Here is a 23,286-nt window from a genome sequence, read left to right on the forward strand (position 1 = left end):
TGATTGAGCTCTACCCACTTGGTGATCCTTTACTCATCTTAGATATATTGCTAATGACTTGTCTTTGTTTTAAAGGACAAGCCACACAACATTTTCAGAACCATTCCAGACACCACGCCTAAATGGCTATTATACTGCTACAATATTGCGAAGTAACAGCGCTAAGATATTTTCATCCCATCTAAATAAAGAGCAACAGCTGGGCATCTGTAGCAATATAAATCTGGAAAACCCCTAAGACAAATGGTTAAAAACTTTTTGGAAGATGATAGTCAAGTCAGAAAATCCAAAATCTGCAAATAATTCACGTTTCAAATATTCATTTTTTAATTGCTATGCAGAAGCATTTCTTTCCATTAATTATTATTTTTGCTTATAAACATTAGACTTCAAGAATCTGTATGTCTGGAACAAGTACTGACTACAGTATACTTCTACTCACATAACAGGACCTTCCTCTCATCCCCACTACAGCTTCTCACAAGCCCCCCAAAAATCTCCTCTGGAAGGTGAAATCTGACTAAACATCAGGAACAACCTTCTGACACTAAGCGTTGTCCGACTGCAGAATAGACTCCCACAAGAGATGGCGGACTCTTTTTTCTTGGAGGTTTCTAAGCAGAGGTTGGATGGTCATCTGTCATGGATGCTTCAGATGAGATTCCCGCATTGCAGAGGGTTGGACTAGGGGACCCTGAGGGTTCCCTTCCAACTCTACAATTCTATAGTTCTATATGTATGCCTTATTCCTAAATCTCACATTATCTTTATGGATTCTTATATTTAGAGAATGAATAAAGTTTTTAAAGATACCTGGGAGAAAATTATGTTCCCATTAATTCCCTGGCCCATCAGTACTTAACTAGGCAAGAAAACAAAAACAAAACCCAGTTCTATATATTACCTGCCTCTTTTTCAGTATCAGACTCTGAAGCTTCATCTTCCTCGGCTTCTTCTTCTTCCTCAGAGCTGGAGCTACTGGACTCTTTGTTTTCTTCTTCCCTTTCTAGGCATTTCAGAGTGTCTGCCTCATAAAGAATCTTCTCTTTGCTGAAGTACAAGTGGTTGAGAGAGGTATTCACCACAATGGTATAAGTTAACAAAATGTTGTGCTTTTAAGAAGCTGACGATATCAGAACACAGATAAAGCTTTCTACGGAATCATTTCTAAAGAGCAATGTGAGCAACTTCTACCCTTAATATAACAATGCACTAGCTTAGGTCCAAAGCTTCTATCTGTACATATGTTCATGTTTCCCCCACAGTTTTTAATTTCAGCCATCTTCTTTTAATCATTTTTATTTTATGTTTTATTATATGACATCTTTCCTCCAAGGAGCTCAAGGTGCTGTGCATGGTTCTCCCTTCATAACATCCCTGTGAGGTAGGTTAGGCTGATGACTCAAGGCCACCCAGTGAGCTTCACGACTGAGTCAGGATTTGACCTCTAGTCTCCAGGTCGTAGCAAGTCACTAAGCACTACTCCACAGTGGCTCTTTTGTCAGTGGAGTGGTGAAACTGACTAGATGAGCTCCTGATCTGAGGGAGGAGCACACATTCTTCAATAAAAGGTAATTTAAAAACAAATACGTAATAGCTTCCACATGACTGCCCCATCAGTTGCAAAATTCACTGGTGCCTCACCATGTTACAGATCATGCTAGTGACTTGACTTATAGAAGCTCAAAATGGGTTACTTTCTTTCACAAATTTATTGGCCACTTGATAGCATAAAGTCTTTGAAGCAATATACACAGTAAAAATGGAAGAAGACACTGAAACACATGCTCTAAAAACAATAAAACGAATGCAACAATCTCCAAACCCATTTCCTACCCCATCCCCACAGAAATGCTCACATCAAATGCTGCAAGACACCCATACCATGTACTTTGAGATCTTACTTTTTGAAGAGCCCACTTTGAAGTTTCCCATTCATATCTGCTTCTATTAGCTTGTTTCTTGTCTCTTCACTGCGCAGCTGTCAAAAGCATAATAAGAAAGCTGTTTTAAAGAACTACTAATGGCTCCGGTAGATCATTTTCACTATCCCCCTTCTCAAATTCCATTATTATTAAGCTACCCAGACATTTTCTACAGTTAAGGGATTTCGACATTACAGTAGTATTTTGGTTTAAGAACAACTTTGTTTAAGAACTATTCAGTATATGAACTCTGCAAAACCGGAAGTAGTGTCCCGGTTTGTGAACTTTACCTCGGTCTAAGAACAGAATCCGAACGGTGGAAGGGCACTGGCAGTGGGAGGCCTCATTAGGGAAAGCGTGCCTTGGTTTAAGAACAGTTTCAGTTTAAGAACAGACTTCTGGAACGGATTAAGTTTGTAAACCGAGATACCACTGTATTTGCATCATGTTGGTACTTTTAACTCTGACCCATTTCAATTTAACATCTCACAAGCAACTTTCAGGTTGTTGACATACAAGTCCATGAATACTGGACTAGTTAAAAGGAATAGCCAGAAACTCACCATATTCTGTTTCTTCTGGAGCATCTCTAAATGTTCAACCAATCCTTCATCGGCAACATCAAATGGTGTCTGACCCTGATGGCATGTGCAATTAGCAAACAAAGGCACTTTAGGATGGCATTTCATTAGTTTGGAAAGGAGATTCTTTATGTTTATTAAGCAAAGTTTATAAAGTACATTTCTTATTCCAGTAATTGGCAAGGCTTTGAAAGCAACTTTAGAATTTACTTACTTTTCCTTGGGAAAGGACTGGCCATATCTTTTAATTATATATTAGCTCCCAAGTTAAGCATGCATTTTGTTATACAAATTGATTATCGTAGGATAGAGCAGCCAGAGGCATGGAACAGGATATAAATGATGGAATTTGTCAAAAATATCGGGAAGTATCTTGCAATAAAATTAGAGTACTATTCTTACACTTGTAGCTTTTGATATCAGTCAAAAAAAAGTTGGGTTAGGCTGAGCCAGTACAGATATAACATTTTCAATATTACCACTTCCAGACAACCACTAGCTAAAATCCCTCATAACAAGGGTTGCAAACACATTTTAAAACCCTGGTTAGTATTAACCATGGTTAGAATTGGTGCATACAGAATCCTGAACCATGTAATATGTTTTGGGGCGGGGGGCAGTCAGAGGAAAGCTTGTCCTTGAGAGTAAAGGGATTGGGGGAAGGAAATGCATGATCTTGTAGTTTTCTCCTATTTTTTCAGTTATGGGCAGGATTTTATGAGCATCTCTATCAAACATTATAGCAAAGGCAACAGGATCAATGGGACATAATGATAATAATAGAGTTGTTGGTGGTAACTGAATAAATTAGAGTTCTTACCCCCTTTCACTATGAAGTTCCAGAGCAGGTTACAACCATTTAAAAATACAATACTAAAATAAATTACGGTCAAGAGAATAGGGTGAGCCCAATATATATATCTTAAGTGTCAAAGGCTAGGGTAAAAAAAAAGTGCCTTCAATTTATGGCAGAAACTAAGCAATGAAGGTAACTAAAAACTTTGGCAGGATTTGAGTAATGCTTGCAATGTACTAAAAATTAAGGTAAGAATGGATGACTTAAGAAAAATAGTGAAAATAAGTGAAGCAGTTGAGAAAGATTGAAAATGGTAACCGTGGAACGGCAGAGCGGAGTCAAAGGAGTCAAGGAATCCTATATGATGATGTTGATGTTTAATGTTTGAATTTAAATTTGCAATGGAAAGCTCAATAAAAAAGATTGGGGGGGACGACGACTAAGCAAGTGCACCTCAATGGGGGGAAATTCCACAGCTAAGCAGCTGCCACAGAGAATACCCTCTCCCACCCTGAACTTCTGAGGATTGTGAAGCTAGCAAAAGGATGTCCCCTGCTTGAAGAAGTGCAACTGACCATTGGCCCATCTTGTCTTCTTAGAGCTCACTGAAGGGGACTGACTAGGTGGGTTATTAATGCTTCATCAGAGGAGGACGAGGTACCATCTGCCCTTCTTCAAGCAGCTTTTCTACCAAACTCTATGTGAGTTTGTCAGCCAAATCATAATCACAGTCTTAGAGCAACACCCAAGTCATAATGCAGACTAATGAAGATCCAAGAAACATAGCAGTTAAAGCAAATTTGAGTCTTGCTCCATAAACAGTCCCAAAAATGGAAACTTATAATGATGACAGTGACCACCTGCTTTCTTACATTATACAGTAGTAAACCAATAAACGACTCTTGAATATTTTTAAGACACAACATCAAGGCCATATGTTCCATACAAGCTAAAGGTGCCTCTAAATATTACTACTGCTTCTACCTCTTTCCACCTCCACCAACCGTTTTAATGCTGCAGAAATGATCCACTTTGAATTATTAGGGCAAGTGTTAATTCAGATGCCTTATTTCATCAGGCATGGAAATATATGACTTGTGAGGCATAGGACCTTCTTTGCAAATGATATCATAAATGATGTTTCATGTACCATTCACTAAAAGCAAAGACAAGAACTACTATTGGCACAAAGCCCTGCACATTTCTACAAAGCTCATGGCAGGTACCGCTTGTCTGGCCTGATTTCACCAAGGGTTTTCTTGTTTACCACATTATCCCATACACACTAACTGGTTTATCATCTCATGCTGTCAGTCTCCATCCTCACTCCAGGCAGCAAACTAAAACGCTTCAAAAGACTGGCAAATCCCCAGGAACATCCAAGACTGGGAGTGAGGTTTTAATGGAAGCCATTAAAAAAACCCCAACTCACCATAGAAACAATTTCAGCTTACATATAGCTGGGGGAAACAATGCCATGGTCCCTCATGCAGAATAATATTTTCAGCCTTCCAAAACTTTACACTTATACTTCTCTCCTTCAGTGGGGGGGGGGGGGAATTATCATTCCCACTCTGTAACCCCATCCCCTGTTGCATTTTAAAAATCAGTACCAAGGACAGTTAAATAAACTAAGGTTTCCTCCTACTGTTCCCATCTTTATCAGCACTGACAACACCACCAAAATACCCCAAAGCACTTTGTAACTGGTCTCATTCTCGAAGCCTAACCTTTTTTTAACCCTCTCTAAGGACTGTAGAGTAAGTGCAGAACCCAGTCTACTATCCCAGGGGTCTGTGAAGGGATTTGGTTCTTTATCCTACTCTTTTAACTCCTAGAAGGCACTGTAAATGTAGACATCATAGGGCAAGGGAAAGTATAGCAGTTGTGGCAGCAGCCACGGCAAGAAGGCAAGACATCACAGGTCTGATTGAGTTTGAAAGAAACTTAAAATCAGGCTTCCTCAACCTCAGCCCTCCAGACGTTTTTGGCCTACAACTCCTATGATCCCTAGCTAGCAGAACCAGTGGTCAGGAATGATGGGAATTGTAGCTTCAGAACTTCTGGAGGGGCAAGGTTGAGGAAGCCTAATTTTCTAAGTTGCTGCAGGATGGCGATACACTTTTTGGTGTGTGTGTGTATAGTGTGTATAATTTATATAGTCTATAAATTTTCAGGAAGCACCATTTGTTCTAGCACAGAAGTCAATTGACACATCTACAATTAGCACACTGCCAAAATATGATGCAGTGTGGGAAGGCCTTTCTCCATCAGTTTTAGCTAAAAAGAATACCAGATAAGAGTCCAATCATATGCATAGACATTACACAAGGTAGAAAGTAGCCATTTGGACTTTTGGCCCGAAAGATTTCAAATGGCCTATCACATTGAAAATAGAAATAGACACAGTAGTCAAAGAACACACACACCAAAAATGTATTTTCAACAACACCTTTTAAAATACATTTCCGCTGACAGGGAGAATAAAATGTGCGCATAATACAACCTACTCAATTGACTAAAGCCAAGTAACAGGCAATAATTATATATGTGCAATTTAAGTGCATGTTTGGCTTGTCAAGGAACATTTTGCTACTGGGGGCTCTTGTATTAATTTACTAGTCTACAGCTCACTAACCAGCTTGTTCCTGATGTCCATGTCACACAGTGCTTCAGCCAAGATAGAGCAAGCTTCCTTTACTCCCCAATGTGCAGCAGCATGGAGTGGAGTCCAGCCATCATTGTCCTGGACATTCACATCATACCCAGCTTGGATCAAGAGCCTAAGAAAAACAAGTGAGCAAGAATGGCAGCAGTTCAATCATGCAGCTTATGAACGTGCAGTGGGCTTTATGAAATAGGTTTATACTCTGTGAGAAAGACAAGTGTGGTAAAGCAGACAGCTCAAAGTGTTCCAGTGATGGGTGGAAGCAAACCTGGAAAGAAAAGCAAGAAGTTTCAGGAACAGCATCCTCCAGTATGGGCAAATGCACCATTACCCAATATACCAGGCATAGGCAAACTCGGCCATCCAGATGTTTTGGGACTATAACCCCCATCATCCCTAGCTAACAGGACCAGTGGTCAGGGATGATGGGAGTTGTAGTCCCAAAACACCTGGAGGGCCAAGTTTGCCTATGCCTGGAATGTACAATATAGTTTTATACTATAGGCCCATATAGCATTTAAAACTCCATGGGGCCTTGGTGGGACACATAACTTTTGTTGTTGTATAAATCTAACCGCTTACATAACTCATTTTATTAATAACCACAGTGTCGGCTTTGATGATGTGCCTGTTTTTGTGTTGTCCAATAAATAAATAAAGTGCAAAGCCAATATTCCTAACTGTTCTGCAACCTTTTTATAGACTACGTGAATGGAGTTTGAGAAACTATGGTACTCCTTAACTACTGTGCAGTAGTGTCTCAGGCAGAAGTATTTCCTAACCTTCCTAACCGAGATTCTTCTGAAGATTCCATATTAAATAGGAGATCTTCTGTATCTATTTTGCCACTGAACTTTCACCCCTTCAACAATGAATTCCTTCTTAGCATAACAACTGGAAAATTACCTGCATGTTGTTTACTTTTCCAAATTCCTCCTCACTTCCTCTCTGATGAACTGCTGTTAGTGTGAAACAATGACACCCATTTATTTTACTCCACAATGTTTTTCATATATTGGAATATGAGGGGGGTGTTAATCCTACACAACATTCCTGGCTGGAGAGAAGGGCTAGACAAGTGAATATAAGGCTGTGTTGTGAATGGCAGTGAAGGTTGTTTCCCTACTGCCATCCAACTAGGCGGCTGTCATTTCAGTGTCTTTTATATCTGCATGTTGCTATGGTTACATTTTTAAAAATCCCACTGTTGATCACTCCCGCAATGCACAGCTCAGAAAATAAATGAACTTTCAGAGGATGCGTTGGACAGATTTCAAAGCAGGGAAACAATGAACAAGGAAGTATTCAAAAGAATTGTCAAAAATTATGCAGCAGATATGTGCTTGTTGCTCCCACTTTGCTTTCACCTCTTTAGGCTACGTCCAGACTTAGCCTGTAATCCTATACAAATTTACATGGGAGTAAGTTTTACTGAACTCAATAGGACTTACCTCCAAGCAGACAGGTATAGGATTGCACTGCAAGCTACAAAAACCTAAGTCTCATTGGTGTCAAGTCGCAACCAACTTGTCACATTTATTTCAATGGGATCTAATTCAGCTGAGTCTGGATCTAAACTATTCTTTAAAATAATTACTAAATATTTAGAGATTGGCTTTTAAAACAGACACCTTCAATTGGCACAGTGCAATCACTTAATAAGGAGCACATCAGAAAAGATTCCAAGAATTCTGATATTTCTTAGTATTAACGTCACTAAAAACCTGGTGAAACCAGGTGCAGAAAACCTGCAAAGGCCCATGATACCATCCAAACACTGCAGCTAAAAACTGGTGCTGTGTAAGTAAACTGACAGAACTAACATTTGTAAAAATGTTTACCAGAAGCTACCTCAACAAAAAAAGCAAGCATACCAACACAAACTGAAAAGTGTTGGCTAGCAAATGTTCTCCTTACCAAGAAACTAAACACTTAAGTAAGCACAGGAATGTAATGTTCAATAAAGCTTTTCTACACTGCTGTTCGGGGTCAGCAAACTGAATATATGCCCTGGAAAAGTAACATAAAGCAGGCAAATTTAAATCTCTCAATCAGCTAAAAACAAGTTAACTGGTACTTTTTCCTCATGTTGATAATATGAATACATTTCATACTTACACAGCTCAAGATCTAGCAGCCAAGCCTCTACGTTGCAATTATAGTCCTACTCTGCAATAGCTATCCTTGAAAAACCTATCCTAGCCATTAGCCAGCTGTAAAAACCCTACAAAACCTTACACTTTCCTGCAGACAATAAATTATAACAAAAGAAATCCCACCAAAGCCAACTATCAGAAAATGCTGGAGACCTTCATTTACAAACAAGTGAACAAGTATAGAAACAAACAACTGAAATACAGCATATGTCCCATCCTTACAAGGCTAGCTCCAGAGGATGGAGAAATCAGGTATTTGAAAGGACTCAAGACTAATCAAAGGTCCATCATACGAAAAGTACTATTATTCCTATTTTCTTTGGAGAAACCATAGCAACCAGTTAATTCTTAGTGTGTACCAACAGCCTCTTTCAGGTTAAGGGGCTCACAAATAACAGCTAGCTCTACAACTAATATGTTGCAGCTGGGACTTCATCCTTAGCTGGTGGTGGTAAGAGCTAGCAAGAGAATACACAGTAATTTTACACTTAGGTTTAAGATAAAAGTTGAAAGCCCACTTGCACTGAACTTTAATCCCTGAAAATCCCAAACAGAAGAAGAAAGGGCAGATGCACTAAATCACTGCGTATTAAAACACATCTAGTACTATTGGAATAAATAGTATCATAATCCAATCCAATCCAATCCAATAGTCTCATATTCCAATACCAGAAACACGTAGAAATCTCTCTTCACAGAGTCATTTTTTACAAGAGTACCATTAGGCCATGGTTTATTACAGCTAACAATGGAAACAGATCAGTACCTCATCACCTCAGAGTAGCCTTTAGCTGAAGCTACGTGAAGAGCTGTAGCACCAGTTCGGGGCTGCTTCCTATCTTCAATTTTCCTCCTGTTCAGCCATTGCCGTGCATCCTGAAGCATTTGTTGCTCTTCTGCTTTTCTTGCTTGATCAAGATCCAATCCTGGAGAAACAGACAACAGGTGTAAAAAGCCTGAAGTAGAACAAAAATAACGCAGAGGAGAAGATACAAGTTTTATAACAAGTTCATAATTTTGTCATCCTTAATGTACTGCCAATCAATTTAATTGCACAAAGGGTTGAAGGGGGCAGGATATTTAAAACTAAGATTGAACAATTAATATGGCTCATTTTATCTAAAACTTGAAGGAACACCACAAAAACATTAAAGATGCTGAGAATACAGTTGAATAAAATCTCAGCCATGTATTTTTGCCCATCAAATTTTTTTCAAGTCATTTAGGATTATGAAAAAAAAAAGTTACATAGAATTAAAGTTCTATGTAACTTTCCATAACTGGAAGTACACGCAGTGTAGCTGAACAGCACAAGTACTTAGAAGTTAAATCTTAATATGTGAACTCCAACAATAAAAACAGTTACTAAGCTTTGCTAAAAGGAAGTAGAATTGAAACAGTTTCATTTCCAAGGGAACATGCTAACATATTCAGAAAGGATTGCACTTTCCACAGCAGCACCCTGTGTGCCCTCCAGGCAATCTCCCACATTTCTCTAATGTTAAATGGGCTATCACCAAACTGTCAAATCAAATAAATAAAATTACCTAGGTACTGTGCTGTGGACCAGCTGTTTGTGCAATGTTAACCTTGCTGTTACAAAGAAAAACTGAAGCAGCACATCAATCCTTCTACACATGTCAATCAAGAAAGTCCACATCTCCTCATAGGGTAGCATTTTAGAATGCCTGCACAGAAAGACTGAGCTGCATAGAATGACTAAGCTGGTATAGTTGCAAGCGCCAAAAATAACTAGTGTGGGAAGGGAGGGAGGGTGATGACAGTAAGACAACTTTAAGCTTTGTAAATACTCCAAGAAAAGGAAAGCAACATTGCCTCAATACAAAACATACCTCAAGTTTGTTTCAAACAAGGATCAACACATTGATATGCACACACTCTGCAAAAATGACAACTCCGATGTTGAGGCCTTTAGCAATTGCCAGCAGAAACAATAAAATGGGTGTTTACATTTAGCACAAATAAAAACCCAAGACAAAAGCAACAGCAGTTGGTTTGGGCCAACAACATACAGAGGGGATGGATGATCCACGTTTTCAGAATATTTATTTTCCTTTGTGTACAGCCTAACTTAAGATAACAAACAAAATGCTTTACTTTAGAAATGTACTTTTGCGTGGTGTCACTGTTCCTAATGTTTTACTTACTAAAGTGAAATTCCAGGCCCCATTTATAACCAAAGTATATATGCTTTTCTTATTAAAATCCCACAAGACTGAAGAGTGGTTAGTAAGACATACAATTTCCTTACCTTGTTTCTTTACTTGTTCCAAGAGCAGATCCTTCATGGCTGCTTCCTCTGCAAGGTCAGATGGGACTTCACCTTCACTGTTCACAGCAGCTACGTTGGCCCCATGACTTATCAGATACCTACATGAATGAGAGCCAGATTGAGACTGGACTTCACAGCATGAGTTCAATATCTGGCTTTGTGTTTATACTTTGCCAGTAAAAAGCAAAACACTGAATTCAGATTTTTTGCAGCTAGTGATAGTGACCTCCCTTAACACAAGACCAGCCCTGCAAATAGCTATTACAACTTTCAAATTTTGGAAACAACCAGATAATTCAATTTTTTTAAAAAAAAAATCTTGATCTGTTTTTGCTTAAGTTTATTTTAAAAGGACTTTCCCCCCTCAGTATGCATGTCTGGCTTATACAGTGGTACCTCTGGATGCGAACGGGATCCGTTCCGGAGCCCCGTTCGCATCCTGAAGCAACCCGCGTCTGCATGTGCACGGGTCGCGATTCGCTGCTTCCGCGCATGCGCGTGACGTCATTTTGAGCATGTTCGAGTGGCGAAACCCAGAAGTAACGCGTTCCATTACTTCCGGGTCGCTGTGGAGCGTAACCTGAAAACGCTCAACCCGAAGCTACTTCAACCCGAGGTATGACTGTATAGACTTTTTGTACAGAAACAGATCGTCATCCATAGAGCTGGCCTGATAATCCTACAATTTCGCTATTTATCCTACATTCTTGTTCAGAATTCCTCCTCTTGCTTCAGTGTGAGCCAGATTATTATCTAATAAACTATTAGTTTTGTGGCAGTAGCTAACATTTCATGTGGTTTATATATCCAAAGGAAATATGCATCCTTTTTGAGCTACGGTGGTTATAGTTTGCTTAGACACATGATTGGATCTGTCATTTTAAATTAGTACAGTGGTACCTCCGGTTGCGGACGGGATCCGTTCTGGAGCTCCGGTCGGATCCCAAGGTTTTCACAACCGGAGGTGCCTGTTCTGCGCATGCGTGCAGCATGGTAGAGTGCTTCTGCGAATGCACGCGCACAAAACCCAGAAAAATACTTCCGGGTTTGCCACGTGCCATCCCGAAGGATACGTAACCAGAAGGATACATCAACCATTCATACATTCCCCCCCTCACACCGACTTCTCTGAAAAGGAGATAAGTCATTTATTATTTCCAGTATCCAGGTCACACTGAAACTCACTCACTCTGCTATGTTCAGATAGCCACAAGATGCAACCGCATGAAGTGGGGTCCAGCCCTCGTTATCTTGCTGATTTACATTGGCTCCGTATTCTATCAGAAACTTTACCATGTCCAGGTTCTCATCTATACATGCCTTAGGGGAAAGAAGGGAAGGGGAGGGAAGGGGAGAGGAAAGGAAAGAGAGAGGTCAAGGTGTTAAAATTAGAAATCTACTACCGTTTTAACAACTGTAAATGATACCAGGGGCATCTCCACCACACTGAGCCTGCCTATCTTTCAGCCCCCCTCTGACATCTCCATAAGATTTTGCCGTCACTTCCCCACCTCCACAGAGCTGAAGGCTGAACCCACCGTAAAGTGATCTTTCGGTATTTGCTTTAGGAATGGCATGAAATTCCATGGAGCAGGGAAAGGTTTGGAACATGCTGTTCCAGGAAAGCTTCAATGAAAGAGAATGTGTCAGCACACTCAATGGAATGAAATGTGGCGAGAATTAAGGCAGTGAATCCCAAGCATGAATTCAGATAAATTCTCAGTCAAACAAATCAGAACAATTGCAGACTGGACACTTGTCCTCCTTGTATATCAAGCCACAGAAGAAGTAAAAGAATATTGTACTAATAGCTTACCATGCAACCCTTTCATAATTAAAAATAAAGCATCGCTTAATTTTTATCAGTTGCCTTTGCTCTACCATGCTGAACACAGAGAAATATTTTGTAGTGAGCAGATCAACATTATTTTGAATCTGAGTGGGTAACACGTTAATTATAAAAGGCAAAGACTGTAAAGGAAATTAAACAATGCACACTCTGGAGGGAAAAGTGTACTTTACAATAAGCCAAATTTACTTGGTGAAGCTAAGTTTACTCTGAACTCAATATAAGAACACAGTGGCCTAAAGAAGAAATTCAGCCTTCAGAACCTGCACTACAGCTCCAAGGCATTCAGCATGAGGTTTCTTCATATTAGAAGTGAAGGGTGCGTGTGACTCACATTACAACCATTTCACCTCGCTCTACCTCCTCATCCCAGGGCTAGAAACGCTTCATTACCATGCGGTTCAGAAAATAAAAGTCAACGGAAAGTAAATACTTGTGTTGTTTGGTTGGTGAAGTCACACATTTTTTATTTGAAAAGTTATTGTGCTCAAATAATCAGAGACTATAAAATAAAAACGAATGATCACATATATGGCCCCAGAAATGATCCTGGGGAGTTATAAGTTGCCACTTCCTTGATCCTAGCACCCTGTGACAATTTTACTAATCCTTGGCTCCAGCAGAAAGTCCACAACAACAAACATAATACATGGACCTATGCACTGTGAATATGCTCACCCTATAAAACCAGGTGTTTTTATACATAGAAAATCAGACTTTAACAATTTACAAATATCTGGTAATTATTCAGAAAATGTGAGTAAGCTGTAACATACTTTAATTGAATTTTTAAAAAATGCTATAACTGCTTTTTCTTAACCATGAAAAAGCAATTTAAGTAAAACATATCAAGCATTAGATCCAAATACCTTTCTCATCCCAACCTCTCCCCAAAGGTCAGAGACCAGGCTGAGGAGTACAACACTGATGAGGAATGGTGGGAGACCACCCCTCCCCCTGCTCATGGCCAGCATCCTGAAATTCCACAGCAGTGGAGTAGTGTTGATTTGGAACAATGGTTTGCTGAGGGGCACAGTTTGGAGGACAATAGTTGGGAAGAACTGGGAGGTGAACAGCAAGAAGAAGAAAGGGAAGAGAGTGAGCTATCAGACTCTTTCTCACTGGAAGATGTGCAGCCTTTCAGGAACCCTCCTGAATAGAGCAGGGTGTGGTACAAATAACTGTAGTGTGGGCATATGGACATTGCCCAAATTCAGGTGAAAGCACCATGCTCCATTTATGTAACGTCTGATCCAGCCACATTTCAATGTTTTCAACAACAATTAGCAGGACTAAGAATTCAGGACAGTTAGCAGGACTAAGAATTCAGGACCAAGCAGCCCACCACTACTTCCTTTAGCTAGCTACAAAACCACTAGGAGGTTATGGATGGATGGATGGATGGATGGATTGAAAGAAAAACAGTGGGCTGGACCCAAACATACCCTATCAAGAAAGGAAAGTGGAAGCTTGTTACACAAGAAAAGTGAACTGTAATGCAAAAATGCCTCATGCATTTACAAGCCTTTCATTTAGGTTGCCAGATCATGCATTTACAAAGTAAACACTAACAGCCAAGGCATAATAAGTTACTAGACTGCAAAAGAACCACTATGGTTGGGGCACATGGAATTCCCTCACTGCAGACCTTTTCAATGAATACCTGCATTCACTCTACCTGCTAGGGCTTGCTTTGCAACAGGAACATATCTAAAAACTTTTGCCCCCTTCATCTCCCCACCACAACTGCTTCTAGCAATGGAATTGTATGTGTACAATGATGGGAGTAACAAATATCTTGAATTAAATAAACAAACTAATTCCCGTGTCTCAATGCATCACATATGTGCTGCAACCTGGATCATACACCATGTCACAATTCTGCAGAGATTTTGTTGCTAGTAATATTCACAAGTCTGTAGAACACTGCTAATTAGTGAAGTAATTCTACCCAATTCTTTTTATCCAATCCAGTGTCTTCCGTCCACACTACAAAACATCTGTGGCTAACTATAGCTGCTCAGATTGGTCATCAGCCAAAGGAACTGCAAATGTCCCCCCCTCCCCACAAATTACTGGATTAACTGGGTTCTAAGAAAGCTTATGAGATCCAAGAAAATAAAAGCCTAGATTCCTTTGGATCGCTTACTGCCTTGGTCATAAGTAGTCAATATCCCACTTGATTCCTAAGGAATGGAAACTGGAGTGAAGACAAACAAAATTAAGTCCCCACCTGTTCCTGTAATGAATATACAATACAATAACTTGATTTGTGGATATAGTAGATTCCAAACATTAAACAAAACTGTAGTCCTATGCTTTAGAGGTATTTATTTTTAATGGTCATGTTTGAGCACTTCAGGGATTGATGTACACTATACATGAAGACAGGAGTGCCTGGCGTACTCTGGTTCATGGGGTCACGAAGAGTCGGACACGACTAAACAACAACAAATACATGAAGAGAGGACACTAAACACTTTCCTGGAATCTTGGGCATAAAAGTGTTATTAATTTTAGAAAACATTGGCTACTGTTTTTCCACATTTAAAATAGTGAGATGCAAAGGTATTCAGAAGAAATAGAAAAATCAACTACTCATACCACTTAGCTACAACACAGATGTTTGGAAACTACTTTGGTGAATTCTTTATGGATCACTAAATTAGCACTTCATAACCTCTGTGGGTAAGATGCTTAAAAGCCCTCTGAATTAGAACTTGCTACATTTGCCCTTCATCACCATGATTCAGTGAAGATGTGTGAACAAAAAGAGAACTGGCCACATAGTTGGCAATTATTTGAAGTCTCCAACACATCAGCTTGCACTGTTGGAGAGAAAAAGCATTTCAGTTTAAATATTAATATGTAGAGAACAACAACAATGGGTTGTCTCTTTAGCATCAGGTCAAAATTATGGAGACAACTCTATTGCTTCTACCTTTTGCATCCTGATCACAGCTACCACAAATGGCTACCACACTATTGCTGACAAACAACTACACTAAAAGTGTGTAATAAATGTTTCATTTGATTATCAAACCTTGTACATTTTAATTATAAGAATTGGATCCAGATAAACAGCCGCTCACTGAAGATTCCTTGGCCCAGTTTTGGAGTTCTACTTCATCTTCAGCACACACCCACACAACAGACAACCCCATTCAGCAGGATTATCCAAACCTCAGGGAGGGTTTTTTAGGGGCAGGAAAGTCCCTTCCACCTGCCCCTGTGGATCCTGCTGCCTGAGGTGGTCGACTCACCTTGCCGACTCACCTGGGCCAGCCATGGTGTCCAGTTGCTAGAGTTCTACTCTGCACCCAACCTAAAGACTATATAACTTTATGCAATAAATACAATTCAAGTGATTTGGGAAGCAGTGCCATTAGGTTCTATTTCTTCTTTACATTCATATCCCACACACTCTCAGGATAAAATGGGAGGAGTTACCCCATTTTATCCATACATCTCAATTCCTTGAATTAGGGTAGAGTGAGACACTGACCCAGGGTCACTCCGTGAACTTCATGGCCTAGATGCAGATTCAGACCCCATGGTCCAAGTGTAATGCTTTGACTCTCTAAATGTCTATATCTGCAAAAATCTAATTTCTGATTTAAGTTGGGAACATCCATACAACTGGACCCACTCATCTGGATTTAATTCTATCTCTCTCTCTCTCTCTCTCTCTCTCTCTCTCTCTCTCTCACACACACACACACCATAATAAAGCCACTGAAAGTGTGATAGAATGGGGCTTGTGATTATTTCTGTTTCACTCAAAGAAGCAACTTCTTTATTTTAATTTGAATGGTGAATAGGCAAGCATCTTTCACATAAAGCAAGCCTCCCGACAGCTGAACAGTGTCAGGGTTAACAGTGTCTGGGAGCAGACACATGAGTTCAAAGAACGAAGGAATAAAACTCCCAAAATAGCCTTGCAACTGTCACCACTAGCAATTGTCAGCATTGGAAGGTATGCCCTTGCCTTCATGCCCCACAGAGCTCACCACTCAGAACATTCATCAGAAGTAGCAATGCCAGAAAGTAGTCAGGTAAATCTCCGAACAACAACAGAAAGGAATACAGTTGTCAAATATTTTTTCAGTCTAGGCAGCTCTCAATGTTTTTTCAGGAGATAGTCAGAACTTGCCTCAAACATTTCCCAGGCACCCCTGCTGAACGTCAGTACACAGTCAATGGTTATATCACTATTGACACAATAGTCTTAGCCATCTCACACCCATTCTTTCAAAATGATTCCTACTAGTCATCCTTCATATTACCTCCCTCTGCCAATGACAGGTCATTTATTACACCACTCAAATTGAAGTTCACTCTCCCCTTAAAATGGTAATCACATACTTCATTGACATACAGATGGCTTATGGATATATCACAAGCCTTGTAACACTGGATTAAAATGCTATTGTTAAAGTAAAATCAGTCAAGAATTTAATGGCACTGTGCCCAACAAAACATTTACCTTGCGCTTACAATTATTTTCAGCTGTATGAGTACAGGGAGGACTATTGTGGGAAATTCTTTCTATATGTTTGCATTTGCATGTTCAAACTTCACCCAAATCATACACCACATATAAAATGAAACCTAGGATTTTCTCAGAAACTTGAAATCTGGTCCAAGGCTTGGACCCACTCCAAACTTACTTTAGTAAGATAAAAATATGTGGTACAATTTTGTTTTCTGAAATATAGCTATTTTAATGCCAGCTACTTTGGAGCTTGTTTCATTAAACTTATGAGCAAAAGCAATGGAGACACCAATAGGGTGTAGCATGCCTCAATGTGCTCAGCACCTGAGATGGGGGGGTGGTCAGCTTGTTGCCTCCTCCAAACTGGGTCCCAGACTGCAATACAGTAAGCCCTCAACTTACACAGGGGTTATGTTTCAGAGATCGCACCTGAAAACAAAATCCTGTATAGTCAAAAGACATTGCGTGCAATGGGGGGCAGGTTTGCCACCATCTTTTTTCCCAGACGCCAACCCCCATTTTAAAAAAAGTAACTTTTTTTTGCCAAGTGATGAACCGTGTGCTCATTAGCACTTAGGTGATGTAACACATTTCTGTAGCATTCTGAGCAGTCCATGTGCTCTAGAGAGTTCCCTATCATTGGAAGCCAGGCCACCTAATCTCAGTGACTACGTATTTTCAGTCCATTCATTGGTTTGATGCTTCTGGTATATATTAATGCATGTAAAACTGAATGACATCTTCCTGTAACTTACTCAAAAATCCTATGACAGAAATGTCTATGAACTTCATGTATAACCGAAAGCAAACAAACATATTCAGAATATTGCTAGAAGCCCATGAGGGTGCACAGTTCCCTAAGTAAAAAAAAAGGTATCGTTTTCAAACACAAAGTACCTGACAAGATAAAGGAGGCAAAATTGTTATTAGTCTTAGAGATGGCAGAAATATTTTGGAGAGTTCGTTTAGCAGGTGCCAATTTAACAGCACTTCCACATGCCAACACAAAGGGTTGTATCCAAACCTCTCCACCACGTGCCCCCAAAATGTGCTCTACAGGCTCCACTAACTCTCCAAAGCTAATTTTACAGGCACACAGGGGGCTGAAGGATAAAGGAAGAGGAAGTTCTGTTGCATGCATGGAAGTCTTGTTTTAACTGACTGTATGTAAGCCACTCCGGGAAGGCTTTTGGCAGAAGAGCAGGGTATACACGCTCTAAATAAGTCTCTTGCACCAGTGGAGCTACAGTATTTGATAAGGCCCTCAAGGAACATTTTCTATTGATTGCAAGGATGGAAAAATATAATCTTGACCATCTAATATCTTATAAGCAGCTTAAATGACTGCTTTATTTCTGCAGTGAGCTCCTCATTAAATATTTTCCCAAACGTGTACTGTGAAATCATTTCTATTTGCCACTTCTGTATCCTTTAATCTTCTAGCTCTGCCGCTGAGCCATGCCAATGCCACAACATAACATTCTTCCCAACTGACAGTGAGCCTTAGAGTTATTAGCAGCATGCTGCGATAGTTGCAATAGAATGAAATGAACACTGCAGAACCCGAAACATTTTATTTCTAGGCTCATACAACAGGTGTTCAGTTGAAGATTTGGTGGCGGCAGCAGCGGCAAGAACAAGCTGCAAGGGAAACTTGGGGAATAGAGTACACGTGCATGGTGATCACGTGTGGCTGGGAAGCAAAGCTGTAAAGCTAACGGAAAGTGAGGGAATAGCCCATGAATAAATATGTTTAAATTGTACTGATTTTTACTGCCACTAGCTTTATTTATGTTAGGAAACAATCCTAACTTCTGACTAGGGTGCAGAACCACTGACACCTCTGCAACCCTGCAGCTCAGGGAGAAAGTGGGGGAAGAAGAAAGGCCTGTATTTGACTTCTCTTGCTGGAATGTCACTTAGGATCCAGTGGATCTTTGGCCACCCCCACTTTCACTCATCCATTTCATTTCAGCAGTGCTTTTTAAAAGTCATTTTGAGTTGCCTATGGCAATAATAGCTAACAGTAATAAGAATAAGAATACTGCTGGAGGAAACACCACTACCAGTAGTCTTCCAGCAGCCTAACCCACTCCAGAAGCATATACCAGTCATTGTTCTGTTTGCCTGTTAAGCTCTTTATTGCTGCCTTAATGTTTTTATTGGCTTTATTGTATAAGGTGCCCTGAGAGTATTCAGATATCAGGACAGCATATAAAATAAAAATATATGTAATAAGTCCAGAGATAGCAGCTAAGAGCTAGACATTTTTTGTCAACCCTATAAGCAAATATATGCAGTTATTTTTCTTCTATTTTCTTCTATTTGAAGGAGCAGGTAGACAGTGGGCCAGTAGTGGGCCACTGGGCAATTTCTAATGGGCTACTTAATGTCTTCTAGAATTAGCATAAAGAAATCCATATTACATTAAGTGCTGCTTGATCCTGAACATTCTTTAACTGAATTTCTACTCTTGTATAACTCCTTAAAAGAGCAATGAAACAATTTTAAAGCTGTGTCATTAGTGAACTTTAGAACTGACATTCAAGTAAGAGTCCACATAGGTTATTTTGTCACTCTCTGCTGACTCACTTCTACTCACTGCACCTATCACCTCTCATGTGTGGAAGCTACCCTTTGCAACCAACAATAGGCTAATGCTTATATTTTAACAAGAATCAAATTATGCACAATGCCAAAAGAAATATAAGTTAGCACAAAGGCAGTGAACTGGTTTTCATATTCACAAAAAACCATGATTCATACTATGTTCACAAACTGGTAGGAGCCCAAGCAAGGCTTGATGTAGCCTTGACCTCTCCCCTCTCCCATGCACCTGGGAGAAGGATCTGTGCAGTGTTTAGCTTTGCTTTCAGACAATCTTGACTTGTTGTTACAACCCAGTCATTGTGGTTTAAAATAAACTCTAACTAAACAAGCCAGCTCTGTCGCACATAACTTAAACACGGCTTGTTTTGAAACTGATCAGTGTTTTAAATCACAACCTGTGGTTCATACATAACAAGACAGGATTCTCAGAAAGCAGAAGTAAGTGTTGCAAAAGTACTGTTCCACACTTGCAGGAGAGAGAATGGTAAAGCATGTGAGCCCAAAGTTTCACTCAAGCTGACGTGTGTCAAGTTCAATCCTGGATGGGCAGTAACACTCCCACTTTGACAAATGGGAGGGGACCACCCACCTGTCCATCACCTGACATCATTATGATAGCAGATAATTGGCAGGTGGGTGATTCCATCCACCTGTCAATGTTGGCCCGTAGGCATGGGAGAAAAAGTTCCAGCCTACCAGGCCAAGAAGGTCCCCCACCCCGGCTCATATGACTAAGAACATGACATCTGAATTGAATCAATGTAATAAATAAGGAATGACAGGAAGCTCATTGTGTATAATCCCTCCTGCTCTCCCTATTTACATAACGAGATTCACAAGACAGCCTAACTGGGTAAGCTATGGACAGGTACCTAACGATGGTACCATGCTCCAAATTCCAGGATGATGGCTCACAATGTTTCATATAGATGCTAAATAGCACAGTAGATAGCCCCTGAGCAACTCAGCAACAGTCACTGATGCTACTTTCTGTGCCTAGAGGCAGCAGAGAAACTGCTGTAGTACAGGGTTTCCAGTCCTCAAAGTTCTTCCACAAGGACCCTGTGGTCTATGGTGTTGAAATCTGCTAGGCGGTCCAAGGAGAACCAACATGGCTACATTCACCCTCTCCAATTAATTAATCAGGATGACCAAGGCTGTTTCTAGGCCTGAAGCCAGAATGAAGTGTTGAAATGTGTCTAGACAATCTGCTTCCTCTAGGCATACCTGCAAAAAGACTGTCCACCACCCTCTCAATCACATTACCCAGAAAGGGAATATTAAAGACTAGGTGGCATTTTTCTTGGTCCAGTAGGTGACACTACCACTACCTGACCTTCAGGAGAGGTGACACTACCACTACTTTCAAGGTGGTTGGCATAACTTCCTCATGTAGTTAACCACCCCCTGCACTCATTCAATCAATCCCCTCTTACTCGATTTCACTGACCATGATGGGCAGGGATCAAGAGGGCATGTTGACCTCACACAAGTGTCCTTAGCTATTTCCTTAATGTAGAACAGGAATCCAAAGTGAGTAGAAAGCAAAGACTATGCTGTATAATGGCTTTGCCAGAATCAGCAACATCTTTGGCAGACACCCAGATTGCACTCCTGAACCAAATACCTGAAGGTGTTCTGTATTCTGCAGCACTGGAAAGTACAGTGCCAACACACAATCCTAAGTATGCTTTCTCTTTTTCTTTTTAGTAATTCAGTAAAATGTCATAGTAATGAAGTCATTCGTTAAGTTATTAAATTGTGTCAAATATTTGCAGGAGTGTGAAACATTGAGAAGTGTTTCATATTCTGAAATAGAAAATACTTCATGAGAGCAGTTATTTTTCTCTCACACACCTAATTTCCATTTTTTTCTTTTGCAGACCTCAAAAGGGAAAGGGAGCAAACCTCATCCCCAGGGCTTTCACATTTCTGTCTTCTGCTCAATAACACAATTAAGAGCAGACAGCAGCCATTCAGATTGATTTTTTCCCCCTCCCAGCACAAAAGGTTTTGAGGGGAAACCCCAAGACACATATCAATGCCACATCACACACAAAGAAATAAAGTGTTATGCTGACATTACAGTAACCTTCTCCAATCTGGTGCCCTTCAAGTGTTGTTGTACTGCCACTCCCATCATCCCAGCCAACTGGCCATGCTGGCTACAATGAATGGGAATTGGGAGCCAAACATCTGGGGGGGGTTACAGATGCCCTATCCATGGCATACGGTGGCACAAGCAAGATTCTGAGCAGACTCTTTCTTCTAAGAAACTAGAGCATCTGCTGCTTCAAAGAGCTTGTACTCCAATCCTAAACACATTCAGGTTGAAGATTCAATATGGCAGCACATGCTACTCAATTGCAAAGCTTCACTGATCCTTTTGCTTAGCTAGTAATACAAACACTGGAGTGGCTGGCTTGGCTTTTTGTGCAAATCAGTGCTCATGGTTTCTCTCCAAACAAAACACATAAAGTAACACAATGCTAAGCCAGCTGCTTCAGGGTTTTGTTTCTTGACTAGGCAAAAGGAAGAGTGAGGTGAGCGTAGAAACACACGGTGCTTAATCATGCTACTTGTTTGTGGTAAGATATGGTTTGTTTCTAAACATGGCTCACTGTTGCATGCAAACAGGGCTGGTAAGATACTCGTGAGACCTTTGTAGATCAAATTAAAGTCAAGACACTGCAAAGAAACAACAGTAGCTTTGAAGCCTAAAGTGAACAAGTTAAAAATAGAAGCCTGTTTTTCATATAGTCCGGAAATGGATGGTGAGCAGTTGCTGTGTCAGATCAATTCAGTACTTCAGAATATCCAAGAGCCAAGTTCAGTGAGGACCTGAAAGGCCACTGACACACAGAAGATTAACAGCAGGTGATCATTCTTCAGTCAAAGATTTCACTAATTTTGATGACAAATCCTGGTAAAACGTGGAGGTTAACTGTAATTGGACCACTGCATATTTTTATTTACTGTCCTTAGGAAGCAAATTTGTAAATGCTGGTTGTTTTTCAATTTAAGTTTTCTGAATCTTAAATCCTTTATAAGTTACCATGCCCCAGATGTCACATTGTACCACTAAACAGAACTATGACATCCATGTAAGTAACAAACATTTTCATTTAAACAATAGCTGAGTCCATATCAACCTTCTAAAAAATATCTACACACTGTATCTTTTGAATACTAAGGAAGAAAAGGGGATTGTTTCCATCAGCAGTTGGTGTGGCACCAATCGCTAGCCACAGATTCCCATATCTTTTGATAGTGGGTACCAGAGCAATTGAGGAACTACTGCTGAGGAACTACTGCTGTAAAAATATAGCTGCTATTGGTTGATATGAGGCAGCCATGGTACTGTCTCCTGTTCTTTTCTCCCTTCAAAAGTGGTGGACACTGCCAATGAAGCCTGCTTTCTGGAATGTTTACTGAAAGAAAGGAACACCCTCCTTTCTTCAGAATTCCAAAAATACAGCTCCTATCTACTTCCTTGTGTCAGCAACATGAAGGGCTGGTTAGTACATTGAGGCAGTGCCACAAAGCCAGTGTCCCAACCCTGGTATAGCTGCCACTTACAAATAAGGTATAGGGGCAAGGCAGGTTGACCTAAGTGCAGGTAAAAGAATTCACAAGAGCAGAAACTATAGGGCAAACTGTGGTGCAAAAGAGCCCAATTTCTATCTTATAAATCTAGAAGTTGTCGCCCTACAGCTATTAACAGCACAATCCTAGGCATGTTGATTCAGAAGTTAATCCCATTAAGGTCATAATGGGATTTATTATCCAGTAATTGGGTCTAGTATTGCAGCCAAAGCGAATGTTTGAAATTAAATATTACAACTGGGCAGTACACCTCAATTTGAGATTAAGGAATGACCTCTAAAACACCAAGATCCAATCCAATGCAGGC

The 23,286-nt window shown here is 40.2% G+C and overlaps 1 protein-coding gene across 6 annotated transcripts in view; it reads right to left on the minus strand.

Annotated features, from left to right (window-relative positions):
- PPP1R12B (protein phosphatase 1 regulatory subunit 12B) overlaps positions 1-23,286 on the minus strand; it is a 113,079-nt gene that overhangs the window by 84,745 nt on the left and 5,048 nt on the right. For all 6 annotated transcript variants that reach the window (XM_081009803.1, XM_081009806.1, XM_081009805.1 and 3 more), the window contains exons 2-8: positions 11,609-11,739; positions 10,399-10,517; positions 8,893-9,052; positions 5,941-6,085; positions 2,489-2,563; positions 1,905-1,981; positions 905-1,050 (exon numbers count right to left, since the gene is read on the minus strand). In XM_081009803.1, the coding sequence (XP_080865929.1) occupies positions 905-1,050; positions 1,905-1,981; positions 2,489-2,563; positions 5,941-6,085; positions 8,893-9,052; positions 10,399-10,517; positions 11,609-11,739 (853 nt within the window). The remainder of the gene's footprint in view (positions 1-904; positions 1,051-1,904; positions 1,982-2,488; positions 2,564-5,940; positions 6,086-8,892; positions 9,053-10,398; positions 10,518-11,608; positions 11,740-23,286) is intronic.

The sequence above is a fragment of the Podarcis pityusensis genome (assembly GCF_964106645.2).
Source record: "Podarcis pityusensis genome assembly, chromosome: 6".
Taxonomy (NCBI): Eukaryota; Metazoa; Chordata; class Lepidosauria; order Squamata; family Lacertidae; genus Podarcis; species Podarcis pityusensis.